Here is a 20,823-nt window from a genome sequence, read left to right as displayed (position 1 = left end):
GCGCGGTTCTGCGCGTGTCCACGCCCCTCGCACCCCGGGACCACCCCCTGGTCCCCACTGCTGCGGACATGATAGCGAGAACCTCAGTGATGCAGGAGACTCGTCTCACTAGCTGTTCTTCGGAGTGCCTGTCTGCTGGGCCCTGGCATACAGCACACATCTGGGACAGTGGCTTTTGAGCGCCGCCCCTGGACCTTGGCGTCACTACACAATGTGACTTCTAATAATGGTTGTGCCGGCCAGGAACTTGGGTCCAGCTTCTGTCTTTTCCGGGGCCGGCTTCAGAGAGCGGAAGTGCTCCCGCACGCTTGTTTTAAAACCAGAGCAGAGCGGAACTGAGACGCGGAAGGAGTGGTGCGTGAGGCGCACTGCGACAGGGAGGTGGGGTGCGGCGTGACGTCACCACGCGCGACGCGGAAGTGAGAAGACCAAGGCACCCAGAGAAGGCTGGACGTTTGGCTCCAGTTGAGGTGGCTTAGAGGGCAGGACACGATCAACTGGCGAGACGTCAGATTAACTGTCAGGGCGTGAAGACCAGCGAGCAAAGGGAGTGTCCCGCCATCTCACGGGGGAGGGGGCGGTCTGGGTTCCTCTTCCTGTTGAAGACACGGGATGGGCCGTCTCCCCTGGAGACCCTCAGCTTCCTGGCCCAGGAAACTGGGGCTGGTTCTCCACGGTCGGGGCACACTGCACTCCCCCTCGAGTGGCTCCCTTGACAGCACCTTGCGTGGAGAACAATCAGCCAGGCGCCTTCCCGCCTGGAAGCCGAGGCCGGAGCAGAAGACGGAGCCCGGGTAAGGACTGGCCGAGAGCCCTGGGCCCAGGGGTTACAGGACTCAGGGCTCTCAGCAGGCCCGCAGTCTCCCTCTGGGGCCAGTCGTGTTCCTGGCCTCAGACCCATTTTTCTTATCAGGAGCCTCCCTAGGTTGAGCCCAGTGCCATCCCGGCTCTGCCCACTGGACCCCAGAGGTTGTGCGGCCCCATGATATGAGGTGCCCCCCCCCCCCGCCACCCACCAGCTGCCTCCGGAGGCCAAGTGAGAGGGTAGCGTGTAGGAGGGCGTACTACCTGGCAGGGAGTGTGTTGGAGGAGCCTTGGGAAGGCCCCTCTCTGAGCTGCCTACTATGCCAGACAGCTGGCCATGTGTGGTACTGAGGAACTTCACTCAGTGAAATAGCCGCGCATGGGTCAGTGGCTACTGTGGTAGTCCTGGCACTTGGCGTTATCTCCAACGCACAGCCCAGAGAGTCACAAGAACAGGAAAAATAAGCACAATAAAGAGGCGAGAGAAAAGGAGCACAGCACCTGGGCAGTGTCCTTGGTGTCTCTGGCTCCTACCAGCTACGCACAGCAACTCCGTCTGTGGGGGTAGGCCAGGTGCCAAGTGGCCCCTCACCCTGGGCATCCCCTGGTCTCCCCAAGATGTCTAGGTGAGGCCTCCCCAGATGGCACCAGGCCCACTGGGGACAGTACATCTGCCCAGGAGGTCAGCCTGCCTTAGGCTCCAAATACTGCTACTTCTGTTTTCGTGTTGACTCCCCCATTGTACTTTACTTACTTTAAACTGAAGATGTGTTCCAATACAGAGAGATGTGTGAAAATGTGGTGAATGCCTTGGGTTCCAGCAGGATCTGAGACCCCACCAGGAGGGGGACTCCCAGTGGCCAGCAGAGAGGGTAGACGAACCAGAAATGGCTCAGCTATGAGGCCTTGCTGAGGTATCCAAGTGCGGGGAGGGGGGGGTGGGGAGACACGGACGGGGACGGGACGCGGCGGGGACCAGGCTGGGTGCTTCCATCTGGTGGGTGTGGGGTGGGGGTGGCCTTGTACCCGGAGACACCCTTATTGCTCAGCCACCCAGGGACTGTCTGCCCAGTCCCATGCCTCCCTATTTATTTGCTTGCTGAGTCTCCTCTGCTCCTTCCAGGCAGGGCAGAGTCCCAGGTGTGCCTCCCTTCCCAACTCCAGCTCCTCTGCTGGGAAGTATGCCTGTAGCCATTCACCACCTTGTCCCCAGAAGAAATGAAAACTTACAATCACATTGGAGTAAAGACAAAACCCAGGCTGGATTCATTATTATGAAATATATTCAATTTGCTTCTAATCTTTAAAGACATAAAAAGTAAAGATTATTCTATCTTCAGAGCCCTGTTTCTCAACTTGTTAGACTATTATCTCAGGCTGGACAGGGCAGAGGGTTGGCCATACAAGGGTTGGATGGATACCTGGACCTCGGCTTGGCCAGGTAGTAGGGGTGCCCAAAAAGGCTCTAGGTCAGAGGGACAGCCCCCAAGGAACTGGTAGGGTGCCCACTGCACCCAAACGGGCATAGGTGTGTACCGTGGTAAAGGCTCCCGAGGCAATGATATAGAACTAGGCCAAGGGTTCCCATCTCTCCTAGGGGCATGGCCCATTGGGCACACCCCACTTTGGGACCTTGCTGATCCTCTCTCAATCTGGCATCACCAAGACTGGACCAGGACTGAGACTGGACTGCCAGTGGAAAGAGCCCAATGAGGAAGTCCCCTCAAGGGCGCTGGGACACACCCACACCTACCCTCAAGAGGTGGGGAACTGGTCTGGGGTGGGCCAGGGGTTGGCCACATTCCCTAAGCCATTCCTGCCCACACCCCAGGAGGCAGCCTTGGTCAGCAGCACCCATGCACTGGAAAGCCATGAAATAGTTAAGAGATTTTATTCTAATAGCTATAATTACAGTGCTTGTTTGTCGAAATGAAAACTGAAAACAAGTATACAAAAACAGTTGATTACTAATTGTGTATTGAAAGCAGTAAGAGGTTCCACGACACCAGATAAACCAGTTCTGAGGTTTCCCCCAAGATAAAGTTTAACAGCTCCAGCTTCTTCAGTGTTTATCAAAATACAAAAGAAAAAAGTAGAGGTTGTTGATTTTGATGTCAAATCTGACCCTTGCAGGCTGAGGGAGTGAAAGCACATGTGGACGGGGGCTCTGAGGAGCTAGGCTCTAAGATGACCGGTCACCTGTCCGCGCTCCTACGGTAAGACCCAGACAACCTGGAGCGACTGAGCGTGCATGGGAACATGGGAGGGCTCCTGCTCTGGCCAGAGTGATCCCACCAAAGCACCTACACCAACCCAAGGGAAGGCCGGGGTCCCTCCAAGGGATCCGTGAGTGGTGGCCACAGGCCCCTGCCCTTCCCCAGGGCAGTGGTGTAAGCACAGGTACAAGCAAACGCTATGGGATGCGGAAGACCCAGTGAGACAGCCATTCAGGGACCGTAAGTGACCATGCAGAATGTTTTGTGGCTGGTTCTGCCCACCACATGCTCCAGACGGGAGAGACCACGAGTAGACTGGACTCAAGCCATTACTGCAGAACCTACACTAGGCACATTTCTCCCTTCTGTGTTCAAGTGTCTCTTTATCTTGTATTTGTACTATTTTAAAAAATGCACTGAGTTTGGGTTAAAAACCAACCATCAAAATGGATCTCAACACAGATCTAAAGCCCAGAGGAGGAGCGCTGGACTGATCTGACAGCGACTCCTAGAGGCCCCCGGGTGCCTAAAATCCCTTCTCAGTACTAGATAGTGGGTTGATTCTCATTTTACAATAAAAAAAGCTGAGTAATATTGCATAGGAGTACCAGAAACTGCCTCATTGGAAACAAGAACTATTTACATTAAATAAAAACCCGGCTGCAGGCTGCGTCTGCACATGTACAGCATGGTGAAGCACACTGGGACCGACCATGGAGACAGCTTCTGGCACTCACACCACAGGGGCACGGCTGCCACATGAGAGGAAAGCGAGGGTGGAGGAGGGAGTGAGGGGGGAGAGAAGAGTGCGGCTCACTTCTGGTTCCGGAGCTGATTGGACAGCCAGTCCAGTCCCTCATAGAGCCCGTCCCCACTGGTGGCACAGGTGGCCTGAATGTACCAGTTCCTGTGGCGCAGTGAGTGCAGGCCCAGCTTGTCCGTGATCTCGGCCGCGTTCATGGCATTGGGAAGGTCCTGGTGGGAGGGGCAGGGTGGCATGGCAGCCATGAGTCCTCAGGGAGACTGGGGACCCGCCCTCCGACCGCACCTGTGATCCCTTCAGACCGCCAGCCCCTCGGGGTGGCCTGACCACACACAAGCGCATACCTGCTTGTTTGCGAACACGAGCAGGACAGCATCCCTGAGCTCGTCCTCTGCCAGCATCCGCATGAGCTCCTCTCGGGCCTCGTTCACACGCTCTCGGTCATTGCTGTCGACCACAAAGATGAGACCTGCCGAGGAGCAGGCGTCAGTGAGGGCGCCAAGGACACTCGACCTCCCCCACAGGCCCCACCCCCGGCCCTCACCTTGCGTGTTCTGGAAGTAGTGGCGCCACAGAGGCCGGATCTTGTCCTGACCGCCCACGTCCCACACGGTGAAGCTGATGTTCTTGTACTCCACAGTCTCCACGTTGAAACCTTAAGGAGCACGGCCCGGTGTGAGCCCAGCCCCCGCAGCCCCCGCAGCCCCCGCAGCCCCCAGTGGCCCAGCCTCCTCACCTATGGTGGGGATGGTGGTCACGATCTCGCCCAGCTTCAGTTTGTACAGGATGGTGGTCTTCCCCGCAGCGTCCAGGCCCACCATGAGAATGCGCATTTCTTTTTTGCCAAAAAGGCCCTTAAAGAGGTTTGCAAAGATATTCCCCATGCTGCAGACCAGAGGGAGAGACACTGGCCAGAGAAACCTGCAGAGACAAGGAAGGGGTCCTTAGGTCTCTTTCTGTGCTACCCAGGGTTAGCAGCACAGGAGCAGCTCAAAGACCATCCACCTCTCTCACCATGGACAAAGAGGCAAACACCCTGCTTTCTCCTGAAGACTCACAGGACAGAAGCTAGAGAAGTTCCAGTTCCCAAGCTACAGCAATAGTCCTGTCTGCTGGGCCTCTCAATCCAGCCCTCCCCATCCCCCTCAGAAGGGAAAGCCTGGGAATCTTAGGAACAGGGCTGACATTTACCACCCGACATCAATGGCTTTCTAAGGAATGCCAGGTCCTCTCCAATCCAACAGAACTTTCCAAAGGGACCGGAAACAGCTGAACCAAGGACACACGGTGTCTCTCAATTGCCTCGCCAAGCCCCAGTGAAACACAGCCCATGCTCAAGATGACAAGTGCCTGGGGAACTAGAGCCTCCCAGCCCCCAACAAACCAGAAGCCAACCTTTCTCAACAAACCCCGCAGGCAGGACACTAGGACCAGCAACACCTGGGCACTGAGTTCAAGGCACAGCAAGGGCCCCAGGGCAGCACTGTCAAGGGGGCTCTTTCCCACCAGCGAAGGCTGCCCCAGTCCCCAAGAGAAGGGGGCCTGTGTGGTGGGTCAGCATGCTCGTGTGAGAACACCGGTGCCACGTCCAGGCAACAGTCTTAGCCCAGGCTCCCCTCACTCAGCAGAGCAAAATCGCTGTAACATCACCCCACCAAATGCGTCCTAAGGTCAGAGAGCAAGTAGGGCTCTGTTCCAGGTGGCCCCAGGACACGAGAGCTACCCAGGCCTGGCCTCTCTAAGCTGCAGCGCTTTTACTCTTCAACTTTTATTCCAAACGAGGAAAAACGGTCACTTTCTCAAATGCTGATGTACCTGCCCCCAGAAGTAACCAAGAGCTGCAGTCTTTGGACTATGAACAAATACTGCTGAGTCAGAGGCCAATGAAGGGCATCATACGGACCTGGTGCAGGCACGCCCACCACACCTACCTAGGGGGTGTGTCCACATCCCCACGGCCCCTGACCCCCTGATGACCCCGACACCCTGATGACTGGCTCAGGTGGAGTCACCAGGTCTCTCCACTCAAGTTCTCCCCACCTGAGCACCAAACGACAATGTGCACACCCAGCTCATCAAACACCCACCCTCTCTGGTTGCAGCACTCTGACATTTTCTGTCAAGGGTGCTTTTCTATCCAGCCGTTCCTTCCTGTTGTTGGCACTCTGCAGTGCTAACACTAGGAGACAACAGTAAGAAACCACCTTTCCCGCTCCAGGTATTGACACGGGCATGAACTCCCACATTCCTGTTTCACTCAATGGGTCAGAACCAGCTGCCCCATTGTGAATATGATGTTTCAACAGTACCAAACATGGCCAGCGGGAACCCCTTCCAAACTAGCTTCAATGTGCTTTTGTCACTTTTTAATTTTTTTTTCTTTTTGTTTTGAATAATATTACTCATTCAAAAAATTAAATTTTAAAATGTAGTAAGATCTTTAACGTAACATTTCCTTTTCTGCAAACGGCAAGCTTTCCTAAACACAAAGGGTGAAAAATTATGGAACACAGATTAAACACACACCTATTTCATTTCACTCCTGAAATCATTACCGACAAACAAAGTGATGCCTGACCCACATGGGACAAAGAGAAAAGGAAGGTAACGCAGTGTGGTGGGATCTGACTGCATGCTCACCCTTGTCCTCAGCCCTGCGGCAGAGCAAAGGGCTCTGACTCGGCTCTCTGGGCAGAGGAGGGCGAGGGCTTATGCTCTACTGGAAAGAGAGGGATGTGGCGCACTCTACAGGGAGGCATAGGAGACCCAGGGGCCTCAAAGCAAGGACCAATGGAGGACCCCAAAACAGCCATGACCTATGTCCCTTTACGAAGCTCCCCTGGAAGAGACCAAAACAAGCAAGGAATTTTCAGGGAGGCAAGACAGAAGACCCAGACTATTTAAAAAGAAAGCAAACAAAACCCTTCCCCCACACACAGCTCTGCGGTCAACAAGGTGGGTATGTGGGGCCTGAAAAGTAAGAACAAGGTGTCAGGAAACAAACAGCAACAGCACAGAGCTGACAAAACCACAAAAAGCATGGATAATTAAGGGAAAACTAGGAGAATTTGAAAAACCATCATCTACCTTAGGCATGGTGATTTGGTGATGACTTTTTTGATAGAAAACCAAATATACCCTCCGGGAAAGAAGTACTAAGCTGGACTTTGTTAAAACTGCAAGGTTCTGACCTGGCTGGTGTGGATCAGTGGACTGAGCATCAGCCTGTGACACAAAGGGTCACAGGTCGACTCCCAGTGGGGGCACATGTCTGGATTGCGGGCTATGTCCCCAGTTGGGGGCATATGACAGGCAACTGGTTGATGTGTATCTCCCACACATCGATGTTTCTCTCCCTTCTTTTCTCCCTCCATTCCCGTGTCTCTAAAAATAAATAGAATAAAATGAAATTGCAAGCTTCTACTCTAGGAAAAACCACTGTCAAGAGAAGGAGAAAGTATTTGCCAAAGACACATCTAATAAAGGACTGTCGTCCAAAACCACACAAAGATTAGTTAAAACTCAACAATAAAGAAACAAAAACCTGATTTAACAAACAGGCCAAAGGCCTTAGCAGACACCTCAGCAAACAAGATGTACACAGAAGGCAAATGAGCCATGAAGAGATGCTCCACATCACATTTCCTCGGGGAAATGCAAATCAAAGTAACGAGCTACCACTACACACCTGCGAGAATGGCCAACACCAGGATCACAAACAGGGGTGAGGATGGGGTGGCAACAGGAGCTGGTGGGAATGCAAAACGGTGCAGCCACTCTGGAAGACAGTTCGGCAGTTTCTCACAAAACTGCAAGCAATTGTGCTCCCTGGTATTAACCCAAAGGAACTGCATGTTTACTGCAGCTTTATTCATAATTGCCCAAACTTCAGTAGGTGGAGGGATAAACCAACTGTGCTACAACCCTATGATGGCGTATTATTCAGCACTAAGAAGAGGCCAGCTATCAAGCCATGAAAAGACACGGAGGTCCTGGCTGCTGTGGCTCAGTGGATTGAGTGCTGGCCGGTGAAGCAAGGGGTTACCAGTTCGATTCCCAGTCAATGTACATGCCTAGGTTGAGAGCCAGGTCCCCAATGGGCAGCACGCAAGAAGCAGCCACACAGTGATGTTCCTCTCCCTCCCTTCCCCTCTAAAAATAAATAAAATAAAGTCTTAAAAAAAAAAAAAAGAGGACACGGAGGAACTGAAGTGTGCTGTGTATTACTAAGGGAAAGGAACCGACAGGAGGTGGCCACCTACTGTACAATCCAGTCATCTGACAGTCTGGAAATTAGAGGCACTAAAAAGATCAGTGGTTGCCAGGGGTTGCGGGGAGGGGAGGGAGGAACGGGCGGAGCAGACGACTTTCAGGGTGGTGAAGCTACTCTGCAGGACACTGCGATGGTGGATGTGTGTCATTATCCATTTGTCCAAACCCACGGACTGCACAATACCAGGAGTGAACCCAGTGTAAACTATGGACTCTGGATGATGTGTCCATGCAGGTTCATCGGCTGTAAATAACGCACCAATGACTCTGGTTGGGGGTGAGGATAGTGGGGGTTTCCCACTACAGTGTATGGGTGGGAAATCTCTGTACCTTCCCCTCAATTTTGCTGTGAACCTAAAACTGCTCCCCAAAAAAAGCTTTTAAAAATATTAAAAAGAAATCAACATCTAAGACTGAAACAGATCCTCTCAAGGCCGACTAAATTCCAGAACATCAAGGGTCAAAGAACTCTAAACTTAGCATTCCAAAAGATCAGACAGACACAGTGCTGTCAACCTGTAACCCTACACCAGCTGAGGTATGGATCCTGCATAAGAGCCCAGTAAAAATCAGGGGAGAAATGCCCAGCAACCCCAGCCAAGGGGAGCCCTCAGGGTGCTGGAGAGAAACAGGCAGGTCCGAGAACAGCCAGCCCCCACGTTACGACTTACGTGGTTTAAACATGCGGCTTGGGAATTCCAGGGGAACTGGGTTAAAGTATTATCGACAGGTAAATAGGAAAAAAAAATCCAAGGATAAAAGGAAGTCGTTTTGGGATTTCCTGTGGAAAACGTAAGACAGTCACTGCTAGGGTCAACTGTGAACAGCTGTTCACTCAGTCATGATACTGTTACTGTCCAAAATGGATGCACTCGTTCACGAGCAGAGAGGTACGGCCCAAGGATGAAAACGGCTGCCCCTAGGAAGGACAGAGACTGCTATTTATGCCTGTTTCATTGTGAAAGCATTCCCTTCACAATGGCATAGGCACCAACGGGTTAAAAGGTTATCTGTGCTGCCCTGATCAGCTGTTTGATTCCCAGGCAGGGCACATGCCTTGTGGGGCACGTGCCAAAGGCAACTGATCCATGTTTCTCTGTCACATGGAAGTTTCTCCCCCTTTCTCAAAAAAAGAAAAAGAAAAAAAAAAAGGCATCTGCACAGAGGGTGGAGGGAACACCTCCAGGTAGAACCCTATGCCTGGGCGTAGCCTCTGCATGCTAGGTCCCTGCCTCTCCGTACTCGCCTGGCTCTGTGAGCCCTGATTATCAACCGGGTCCCTGCCCTCCCCGCTTGGTTTTCACATAGATCAAAGTCTCGGAGCCCCACAGGGTGAAGTAGTCATATTTGGTGGCAGAACCAGGACAGGGATCAGAACCAAGTCTCAGATTTAAGAAACAATGAATATCCAGCATTTGGTGTCTCCCCACTCCAAGCATCTGTGCCCACCCTGCACCTGGTCCAGGGACCCTGGTGACTTCCTGGCCTGTCCCCTCAGCACTGTTGACTGCTTTGTCAGAGGTCCAGACCCAACACAGTATCTGCTATGACATAAAAGTTCGACACTAGCCACCAGAATAGTGCCATGGGCTCTTGGCACAGGTTCCAACTTGTAGGACGCCCAGCCCAGGTGCTCTTTCACCTCTTCCTCCACCAGAATCCTGCACACTCCAGTCAAAACTCGTTTTTCAGGTTTACTGTATTACTGAACAGAGAAGACACAAGACGCTGACTTTTCCAGCAGAACTCCTCCCTCCCCACCGGCGAGTCTGCACCTAGGCAATCTAGAAGACGCAAGAGTAACAAAGGCGCTTGTGAGACCAGACCCAGTCTCTATACCAGCATTACAGCCAAGAACAGAACACAGCTCCTACAGGCAAAGATCTGCAGGCCAAGAAGGCCAACGTTGGGGCCTCCCTGGGGAAAATATTCATCCCACTCCAATAAATGACTGCTTTAATTGCAAAAGAGAAATGAGTGTACCCATGACCTCCACCTGTGCCCTATGCATCTCCACCAAGCCTCAGTGGTTTCAGAAGCAGGGACAGCCCTCACTTGCAATGAGAGTTGTGTAACCGGTCTCTGAAGAAGGAAAGTCTGTCAGGTTTTCTACAACCGTTAAGATTTGGTTTGTGTAACACAATCTCTGTCACAGTGAACACCTAGATGACCTGAACAGTTGCGATCACTAGGAAGAAGATACCAACATGGAGCATAGCTTGGGAAACAAAAGTGTGGCCCAGGGAGGCAGGATGGGCTGCACTAGTCTCCTCTGTAAATGGGGGTTGAGATAAATCCCCTACTCAAATGAAAAGCTGAGTGACAGAGCTTTTTTTGTTTTTGCCTTTTTAAGTCAAAAACTCTTATTTTCTCTAAGAGTTTCATGAACAGGCAACTGCCTTTGGCAGTCACATATATACTTAGATTACCCATCATTTGAAAGCCCAATTCATCCCTGACACATGGGATTTAAATTTAAAGATGGATCCGTCCTGGCTGGTGGGGCTCACTGGACTGAGCGCGGGCCTGCAAACCAAAGGGTCACCGGTTTGATTCCCAGTCAGGGCACATGCCTGGGTTGCAGGCCAGTCCCTGGTAGGGGGTGAGCAAGAGGCAACCACACACTGACGTTTCCCTCTCTTTCTCCCTTCCCCTCTCTAAAAATAAATAAAAATAATCTTAAAAAAAATTAAAGGTGGATCCTCTATGTGCATAAGCACTATGGTCACGTTATTTCTTATTGCTGCAAACTGCTTTTTGTGTATCACCTTGGGACTCCAGCTCACCAGGGAAATAAAGCCTCAAGCCATTAAACTGCCTGTCAGTCCAACACTCAACTTTTGTAGCTCTGACATTTTCCTGCCACTGAGTTGCGTATTACATTTTGTCACTGTTTAATAAAAATTAGTGGAGGAGGAAAACTGAATGTGCCCGTACCAGCAATGAGAAGCAGGTATACCTCACAGGCCTAACACAAGTGTGACAAAAATATGCATCAACAACAGGCTCAGAACATTCAGCCCAAGACACTCAATGGATCCAATTAAGTTGACAGAATTTTTTTTTCTTCCCCTTCAGACATAATTGATATATACACTGTACTGGTTTCAGGTCTACAACATAATGACTTGGTACGTGCATATATTGTGAAATGAGCACTACAAACAAAATCTAGTTAACATCTAGCACTTCACATAGTTGATGAGAACGTTCAGGATCTACTCTCTGAATTACTTTCAGATGTACGAAACAGTATTGTTAACTACAGCCACCAACCCGCAAATTACTTAAGACTGGAAGTTTGTACCTTTTGACCCCTTCCCCATCCCCCATTCCCCCCTCCCTTGAGCAAAAGAACAGGCAACAGTATTTTAGAACTGTATCATTCTGTTCTGCACCTAAATGTGAGTTTCAGCGAGACACTGTTTTTCAGAACAAAACTTTCAGAATGTTTTACAGGAACCAATTAGGTACAAGGGTTGGCCTTTGTGTCGGATTCCACACACCACCCCCTACACCTGAGGAAGGCGAGCATCCTTACACTGGAGGACACCGAAGGGCAACATATCCTTTGCACAGCGCCTCCCACACCTGAAAGAGGGCTTTCTTTTAACAATTACCTGTTAGGTCTGATTCGTAGGAGGTGCAACCAGTGAAATTCAATTTAGATCACTCTTTGCCAGCTTAAGATGCAAGGTGGAATCCTTAAAACGACAACCTGAAATGAGTTTCATTCATACATGTGACTCTTGGTCCACAGTAACAAGAACACCTAAGAGCCACTGTCACTGTCTAATTGAACAGGCACCCAGCAACCACAAGGTACACATAGGAAGAGCTTAACTGCAATTACTTCTACTCATCACTAAGTACAAAAACCAAACCATTTAACTGATGAACATATTTTCTTTTGTTGTTCTCTTTTATTCAAAGTTTTACTTTTTAACAAAACCGTGACTCAGAGCAATTTACCAAACACATTTAACGTCCTTCTGAAATCTGTCGATGGGGGGCAAATAACCAGACAGGCGGGCCCAAAGGAAAACAATATCCGTGTGTAATGCTGACCCCAAATGCCACAGGGCCTCCACTGGGGTGAAGCCAGGATGGAGGAAACCTACATCTGACGCCCTGCTCGGAGCTGTGCTGGAAATGGTTCTGTACACCTTTCCCGGTGGCAGACACCTGCTGCTCTGTATTTCCTCTCCCTGGTTTGTCCCTGGGCAGGAGGGCTTCCAGAATAACCCACACTCCTGGCCCCTGCAGCCATGCAGGCCTGCCTGAGTATTCCAGCCTGCGGAACAGAGCAGCTTCCAGGTCCCTCAGGCCTGGGGGTGGGTATATGGGCCCCTGCTGAGGAACCGCCAGCAAACCCTGGACCCTAATGAGCACTTCTATTCTGGCAGGAAGGGTGCAGATACCCCCTGTCTGACCCCAACTGCAGTTAAGTCTGCAGGGCCTGTTACTGGGGCGGGGGGGGGGGGGGGTCCCAGGGGGAAATCAAAAACCAAAACCACAATTTTGTATTAACCCACAACAAATTAAACTGAAAAGGGAGGAAACCAAAGTAATTTATGACTAAAAGGCAAAGCAGGGCCCTGGCCACGTAGCTCAGTTGGTTGGAGCATTGTCCGTGAACTGAAAGGTCATGGGTTCAATTCACAGTCAGGGTACATACCCAGGTTATGGGTTCAATCCCTGGTCAGGGCACGTACAAGAAGGCAACCAATCAATGCATCTCTATTTCTCTCTCAGCAATGAAAAATGAGGATTAAACGAAGGAATGAATGAATAAAAAAATTACAATTAATTTAAAAACGCAAAGCAGGATTTAAGAAACCATGGGCAACTTTAAAGCACCCAGACACCCTGAAGAGTGTCCTAGCCTACCACCGACCCCTTACCAATTTTGCAGGTTATTGGTGGCCCTTTGGAAGTCAATTAGATTCTTTAAATCCAACCCAGTGGGAACCAGAGGACCAGCAGTTTGGGATTGGTATGAAGTGCCTCAGCAAGTTGCTCGGGCATGGTCTGACCCCAGCCACGGTCCCAGTGCCCTTGCCATACCCACTTCTCCATGCTGTGCTCACCGAGCCCTTGGCTCAATGTCTGAAGCCAAATTCAGATGCCACCATCTTCCACAGGAAGGTCCCTCCCTCTCTATCCTTCTCAGGGCACCCCAACACACCACTGAGCTAACAGTCACCACACTCACAACAGGAGAAGCTGTGAGAGAACAGCACTGGGCACAGAGAGGCCAACAGTACTCAGCGAATCCAAGTGACAGGTGGCAAAGGGGAGTGCAGCAACAACAGGCAAACTAGTTCTTAGAGGCCTCTGTGTCGAGCAATGTCACAAGCTGCCTGTGAGGGACACTAGGGCCCTCTCGACCCGGCTAGCAGCGTCAGCCCCAGACACGTATACCCCCGACCCTGGACAAAAGAGAAAGGTGGGTACACTGGGCACACCACACAGTCCTGGGTTTCAGTTCTAGCAGGAAGACCGTGAAAAGAGAAAACAATTCAGGATTCTGATTTCTACTGTGAAGTCAGTCACACTCTTTTGTTTTTGTCACTCCGCTCCTTTAATCATGGAGTCGCCGCAAACGTGCAGAGGCCTCTGCAGTCAGTTCCGGTGCCTTCTCAAAGCAGACACCCAGGCCCACGTGAGGGCCCAGGCCCTCGACCAGCACTGGTCGGGGGCGCTCCGAGACCCCTCTCCATGCCCATGAAGAAAAAGTGAACAGCAACCAGGAGCCCTCCAAGCCCCCCTCCCAACCTCAGAATAGCACCTGGTCCCCGAGCCTTTCTCAGCACAGGGGCTTTGGTGAGGGGTTAAGCCAATCCCTGAAACTTGGTTTTTGCCTTTGAAAACTTTCATTTTGAAATCAGAACTAAAAAAGTTGCAGCCCCACCTCTTTTTCTGAGGTACAGGCTTCTGGAGGGTAAAGGAAAGGGTAGCAGAGGTTGAGAGCCTCCACTGGATACCCCCCAACCTTTGGGACAAGCCCCCTCCAGACCTTCCCCTCCTCCCATGACCCTTGTCAGGGTGACAGCCAGGGCTGGCTCAGCGTGCTCCAGAGGCGCCAGGGCTCAGGATGCCCTCTGCCCTATCCTCCAAGAAGATGCTCTTACCCAAGAGGCTACAGCAACTTCTCAAAAGGCCGCCTCCACCCTCCCATCACACCTCCGACGGAAGCCCCGGTGTCAGGGAAGCCCCATCCACGCACCTGCTCACGCCACCCTCTCCTTAACACTCCCCAGACCCCCTCTGCCGCCCACCACACTTTGCGTCTGGCACAGTCACACATCAACACTGCCCCTCTCAGCCATTCACTCCCAGGGCAGTGCAGCCCCTAAACACGCCCCTGTATTTCTAGTCCCAGCTCGACCACTTTCCTCACCTCTGGACCCCATTCCTCACATCCCCTCAACGCACAGATCTCCCAGTGAAATCTAACTATCCAATATGAAGGGCCAGCCCTTCCCCACTTTAACACTGAGCAACTTTCTCCCAGTTCCTCAGATCCAAAAGCAGGAGACACCCACAATCCCTTTCTCTGCTCCTTTCATGCCCAAATCTTGGCTGCTTTACCAGCAAGTCCTGCCTCTCCCTTTGAAAGGTGTACCCCACCAACACCTCCCTTCCCCTCTGCATGTGCCCTGGTATAGCCACCTCATGTCCCCTCTGAGATCCCAACAGCGTGTAGCTTCCACTCCAGAAGGTGTTCTCAACTCAACGCAGGGAGAGGAGCCTGTAGGATAACACCACACGCTAATTCAGGGTTCTTACACGGGTTGTAACAGGCATTTCACAGCGCCCCCTCTACCATCCTAAATGAAAACTAGCAGATAACACAACCAATATCCGCACCTACTGTAAAACACCCATTACCGTGCCCAACTGCAGTGTAACAAGGAAATGAAGGGCGGTGACTCAGAGCCAAACACCCACGTCAGTACTGGCCACGACCACACCGCCAGCTCAGAGAGCTGTCGAAGAGCCCCCCCCAGGAGCCTGCTGCAAGGCACCCGGGCAGAGCCTGCACCGGCCACTCAGGCACTCGGGGGACTGTTGTGCCCATGAAGCAGAGAGAGAGCAACTTGTGGTATGATTCTGCAAAGAACAAAATACAGCCCCACTCCCCAAGTTACAAGATAGTTGCTTTCCTGAAAAATTCAGAACATGTATTAAAAACCCACGCAGTAAGACCAAAAAAAGAAAAACCAAGGTGTTGTCTCTGTACCTAAAACAGAGTAAGGTCTAAGATATGAAAGTCACAGAGGATGCATTCTTGGTGCTTCCACAAGTTCTCCCAGCAGCCTTCCTGGGAGCTCGCCCCTCCAAGGCCCGCTGGAGAACACCAGCAGACCTCGCTCCACTGCTTGCCATTCCGCTCCTGGCAGGTCTCCACCACTCACCGTTCCCCCGCCTGGGAGAGGCTTCCTGTTTCTCCCTCAGACCTACCAGGACCCTGCTCCCTCACACATTTGTCTTCCCCCAAGCTTATTCCCTATCCTTCTGATAGGCCAAACTCAATGCCTGCCCCACTCCTCTGCCATGTCGGCGGCATTCCCTTTCTGCTCAACGCCAGGACCCCCACATCCCTACCCAATGCCACTTTGCCAGTGGGGTCTCCTCTGCCCAGAGCTCACCATCCTCCCCCACTGGGTACCTTCCTGGGCACCCAAAGGATTCACCATCAGAAAGAGGAACCCTGGCTGGTGTGGCTCAGTGGATTGAGTGCGGGCCTGTGAACCAAAGAGTCGCTGGTTTGATTCCCAGTCAGGGCACATGCCTGGGTTGTGGGTCAGGTCCCCAGTGGTGGGCATGTCAGAGGCAACCACACACGGATGTTTTTCTCCCTCTCTTCTCCCTCCCTCCCCCTCCATCTAAAAATAAATAACTAAATAAATAAATAAAATCTTGGAGAGAAAAAAGAAAAATAAAAGATAAAAAGAACTGTAAAAGACTACTTATCAGGACCCTTAGGAATTAAAAAGGAAAAATATTAATCATACATGCCTACAAATACGCTTTCCCTAAAAATTAGTTTGTCAGGAAAAACTTATCAAGTAAACAATGAATTTCATGCTGGTTTAAAATTACACACGCCTGGTGCAGTCTGAACATTCCTCTGATGTGTCAGTGGGGAGACTGGGACTGTGGAGACACTGTGGCCACCCCGGCTGAAGGCGAGCACCTCAGCAACGCCCAGTGCACAGGAGGGGTGCGTGTGCACTCTGCTTCCTGCACCCGCCCTTGGGTTCCTGCAACTGGGGGCTCAGAACACATCTTCACTGATCTCCCCAGGAACTGGCAAGATCCTGTATCGCTTTGACAGAAGAGAAATACCACAAGCTATTAATTATTTTAGGCAAAGTTTCACCATCCAAACTGACAAAAGATGTAGTATTTTAAATATAGATTAATGGATCCAATCAGTTAATTATGAACTGCATACTCAACTACAGAGGAAAGGAAACTTCACAGGAAAAATACACCATTAACGACGACTTTTAAAAGACATCCTTTGTTCTGAAACCTGTAATCAAAATGCTGGCACATCTAACTTTGCCATCATTTCTACTCTTTGTTAAGGGGTCTAGTAGACATCTTAAAATTGTTTTCTTGCCCATTTGAACCTAAGTCAAACTGACAGGGTAAAATACAAACTGAAAGATGCTAGCTATTTTACATTACAACTTGTTGGCATCTCTTTGAGGAGCATTACTTATTAAACTCTGATTAAACATTAATTACTGTTTCCAAAACGCACTACACAGCCTCACCTCTGAAGATGTTCAGAGATCATACTTGGCCTCCCATTAATTTATGCCCTATACTAACTGTCACCCCCAGGACATCCGAGTGTGCAAAAATGCTTGTCTCCTAAACAGAATCACTCCTAACTGCTATGTGTGTAACATCTGCTTTTTCCCTAGTCTCTTCCTTTTCTATTGCCAATGACAGGCTGCCACGCTCTAGTTGCCACTGGGTGCAAAAAACAGGAAACAAGGGTCTGTTAAGGACAAGGAGGTTAGGTTCCTGCATCAGACTGACCACTCCTGCCAACTCATACAAGGAAGCTGGGGTGAGAGTACTCTGGGTGAGTGCCTAAGAGACCCGCCTAGGAATCAGAAGCTTTGATGTTTTCGTATTCAATTTTGCCACATTTCCCCCCAGCTAATCAGGTCATTTGATCCATCTGAGAATTCTGAACTATGTTCCAGAGTAGTGATTCAGCTGTAGTCGTTAAAATATAGGTGCAGTGCAACTATATTTTAAATGGTTTCTAACAAGCACAGAGGACAGAACCTAAGGATGAAGGAAATGAGCTGAGATGTTATATGTGACCTGAAATCAAGATGTCTCCTCCCCCCTCAACACACACGCATTCCGGAGTCATCCTTCACCTGCCAGTACAATGGTTACACTCAACCCACTAATAGGTCGAAATCGTTTCCAAGAGACAACTTCAGGTAGTGCTGGAAGAACATCTCTAACAGCACCCACCCTAGTGAAGTGCAGACAGAACACAAGAGGTAAGTTCTTACTAATTTTAAGATCCCGAATGAAAGGACATTTTCATTCATGGTTCTCTCCTACCCACCTGACAGATGTGCATTTTATTTCCTTCCATTCTCCTAACTCTCCAAAGGTAGGAAGGTCAATGGGAAGAATTTCAACGGCAAAGTGTGCACACAGATGGTCATGAATGGAATGGAAAGGCCAGGATCGCTGAAGTGCGAGCACCTGCTCAGTAGATGGTCACCACCCCTAGGAAGGCTGACCTTTGTGATCAAGGCAGCATTTAAATGCAGATGTCAAGACAATATCCAATTTGGAAAATATGAAGAGAACTGACTCGGCTCCCTCGAACCAAGTCACCACACTACCGAGGGACTCGCAGGGTCCCCTTGGCCGGGCTCGTTCCTGCGCCGCCGGACTCTGCACACCACCCCCGCGGCCGGTGGGCCGCACCGCCTCCCGCTGCGGTCTGCAGGTGAACGAAAACGGATCTGCTTCCTGTAGTTTCAGGCCCATCTGGTCTTTGGTAGAGTCGCCTTACCAGGTCTGAGTGCCCTCTTCATATTGTGCAAGAGGCAAAGCAAATAGCTAGACCACACGATTTAAAAACCAGAACTGTGAGTCTCACAAAAACCAGAACTGTGAGCAGCACAGAACCAGTTCTCACCTTCTACTAACTTTATCTTACTAGTGAACGGAGAGCATATGAGTCAGCTCTTGTCCAAACGAACTATTTTACGTCTTTCTGAAGAAGCAATTCTGAATACCTGTATCTGAAGAAAGCCCTCAGAAGAAATAGCATGTTTCTAATGTTACAGATTTACTTCCAACAGGACACTTCTGAAGACAATGACACCCGTGAGGAGGCACAGCTTCGTTCTGCCATTAGAAAACTTTTGGAAGAAAACACCACACTCTAACAAAGCGGCCACATTTGTGATTAACGTATACACACTCGACTGCTCTGAATTTTGGACCCGGCTAGCGAGTCACATAATGTATTCAAGTTCGTAGTTCTGGCTACTCACGAAGATTGCTCAAAACCCCGAGGACATCACACGCGCAGCCCCCTGCGTGGACACTAAGAACGGCCGCGGCAGAGGACCACCGTGCACCCCAGCACCTCACACTCCATCAGACACACCCAGCCGTAAACGCAGGACGCATCGTGCACACAGCTGGCAGAAAAAAGCGCTGACCACTACTTCCGGAACGAGAACTACAGCTGCCCGCCGGACACCAGCTACACAGCTCTCGTCGGTCCGTTCTGAAACCACACCAGAGCGTCAGAATTCCCTCCTCTCCTGCCACGGACTCCTCGTGCAATTCCGCTCAATTCATTTAAAACAGAAACTTCGTGCTTCCAGGAAACAGGAGTGCCACGTAACTCAGAAGCGTCGTCTCAGTTGACTAGCTAATATGTTAAGCACTCTGCAGTTAATTAGCAAGCCTTATTAACAAAGCTGTAGTTAGTTTTACACGCCGTAACCGCACGGATTGTGCAACACCAAAGTGTTGGCGTGTTCTGCGGAGAGGCCGCCGCGACCCGGGCCGGCCGTCCGGTAAGTAGGTTAAAGATTCACCAGCTCGGAGGCTGTTCCCATCTCTGCCAACGGGGCCCTTGAAGCAACCCTGGCGCTGAATGCGGCTCTCACAGAAGGACCCCGCGCAGGCGTTTCCATTCAGACCCTAGGACCTCACCCCAAAGCACGGCCCAGGAACCCGGGCCCCACCCCGCCCCGCCCATCCCGTCCTCGGAGACAGGAACTGGGCTCAAACCCTGGTCATCGCGTGACCTTGGCCACGTCCCGGGCCACGGGCCTCAGTTTCTTGGTCCTCGAAACCCCGAGGCAGGAGACGAAGCAGGAAACGGGGCTTCCTGGGGAGCCCGCGGCCGGGCCGGACTTCCGGGCGCCCGCCCTAGCGGCAGTGGGAAGCTCAGGGCCGTGGTGGGGGCCAAGCGGGAGACTTACTCCACCCCAGACCGGTCTCGACTCGGCCCCAACCTCGACCTCGACTTTACCCCCGGCGGGCGACTGACCCCGGCCCCAACCCCTGCCCAGCCTCAAAGAGACCTGTAGTCCAGCACTATGCGCCCATCCCGTCGCTCCTGGGTCCCAGACCTGGCCTCGACCCCCGCCTCAGCCCGGCCTCGACCCTCACCAGCCCGGCTTCACCTCCGTCTCCATACCGGCCTTGCCTCGTTTTAGACTTAGCCCTTACACTCGCCCCAGGCCCGACCTCGCCTCGCTTCAGCCGCGGGCCCTGACCACGGCTCCCGGCCCAGCCTCGCCTCGCCTCGCTCCGGCCCTCACAGCGGCCCCAGGCCCGGCATCGATCCTCCCCGTCCCGCCGGTCCAGCCGCGGTAGGTAGGGTCCCGCGCGACCCAGGCCGGCCCCCGGCCCCAGTGCCCCCAACCTCCGCCTCACCCTCGGCGTCCGCCGCGATGCTCCTGCTCCGAGCCAGGCGTTGGTTTCGCTCCCACAAGATGGCGGCTCTGACGGCAGCCACGTCAGTGCCTGCGGCCGCGGGGAACACTGGGTAATGGGGCGGGTCACCCGGGCCGCGCCGCGGCACGCATGCGCAGATTCGGAGAGAGAGAGCGCAGTGTGTGGGCAATGCCCTGCCCACCGCCGCGCACGCGCACCACCCTGGGGTGAAGTCCGTCTGCGCCTGCGCTACGAGCCTCGCAGGAATGCGGCTTGTGGAAACTACAAATAAACCAGCGGATACGGGGACTGAGGCTCAAGCAGATCTTGGGGTTCCGGAGCAGCAGCGCCAGGGTGCCAGACCCCCTCCCCGGCCAGGGGATCCCCGCGGACTGGCTCGCTTTCCGGTGTTGTGGGAGCCGTTGCCACTAGCAGGCGGTCACCGAGGGAAGGGAGTTTCCGGGGCGCTCGTTCCCGGGAGACACCCGCTGCGACCCACAGAGACCCGTGCGCGCTGGAAGAGCTGCTGCGGGGGAGCTGGCCACAGATCAAATAAAATACTGTCAATGGTAGGGGCCTAGCGGGGGACAGCTCTCCCCCCAAGGAACCTGCTGAGCCCAGGTGACAAGAAGAGGGAGCCCCCCTCCTCCGGGAAGCCTCTTTGAGCTTTTCGGAAGGGAGGCGAGGACAATCGCGGTCTTCTCTGCGTACTCCGGGTTCGGGGCCCGGCTGTGGGTCCCCACTTGGGACTTTACTATGGCATCCTGCCCACCTTAGTACCCCACTTCTGCTACCTGGGACCCCTTC

At 52.2% G+C, this 20,823-nt stretch overlaps 1 protein-coding gene across 1 annotated transcript; it reads right to left on the bottom strand.

Moving 5' to 3' along the window:
• Positions 1 to 2,679: 2,679 nt before the first annotated feature.
• On the bottom strand, positions 2,680 to 20,119 carry ARF1 (ADP ribosylation factor 1). Its single transcript, XM_054584033.1, has 5 exons — positions 20,017 to 20,119; positions 4,520 to 4,704; positions 4,328 to 4,438; positions 4,128 to 4,252; positions 2,680 to 3,995 (listed from the first exon to the last, which is right to left on the bottom strand). Exons 2-5 carry the CDS (start codon positions 4,665 to 4,667, stop codon positions 3,834 to 3,836), a joined length of 546 nt encoding a protein of 181 aa, XP_054440008.1. The 5' UTR covers positions 4,668 to 4,704; positions 20,017 to 20,119; the 3' UTR covers positions 2,680 to 3,833.
• Between the last annotated feature and the right edge of the window lie 704 nt (positions 20,120 to 20,823).

This window comes from Pteronotus mesoamericanus, unplaced genomic scaffold (genome assembly GCF_021234165.1).
Source record: "Pteronotus mesoamericanus isolate MK-2021 breed Mesoamerican mustached bat unplaced genomic scaffold, CSHL_Meso_final contig_752, whole genome shotgun sequence".
Classification (NCBI taxonomy): domain Eukaryota; kingdom Metazoa; phylum Chordata; class Mammalia; order Chiroptera; family Mormoopidae; genus Pteronotus; species Pteronotus mesoamericanus.
The sequence above is the reverse complement of the archived record's forward strand: the minus strand, read 5'-3'. Positions and strand labels throughout refer to the sequence as shown.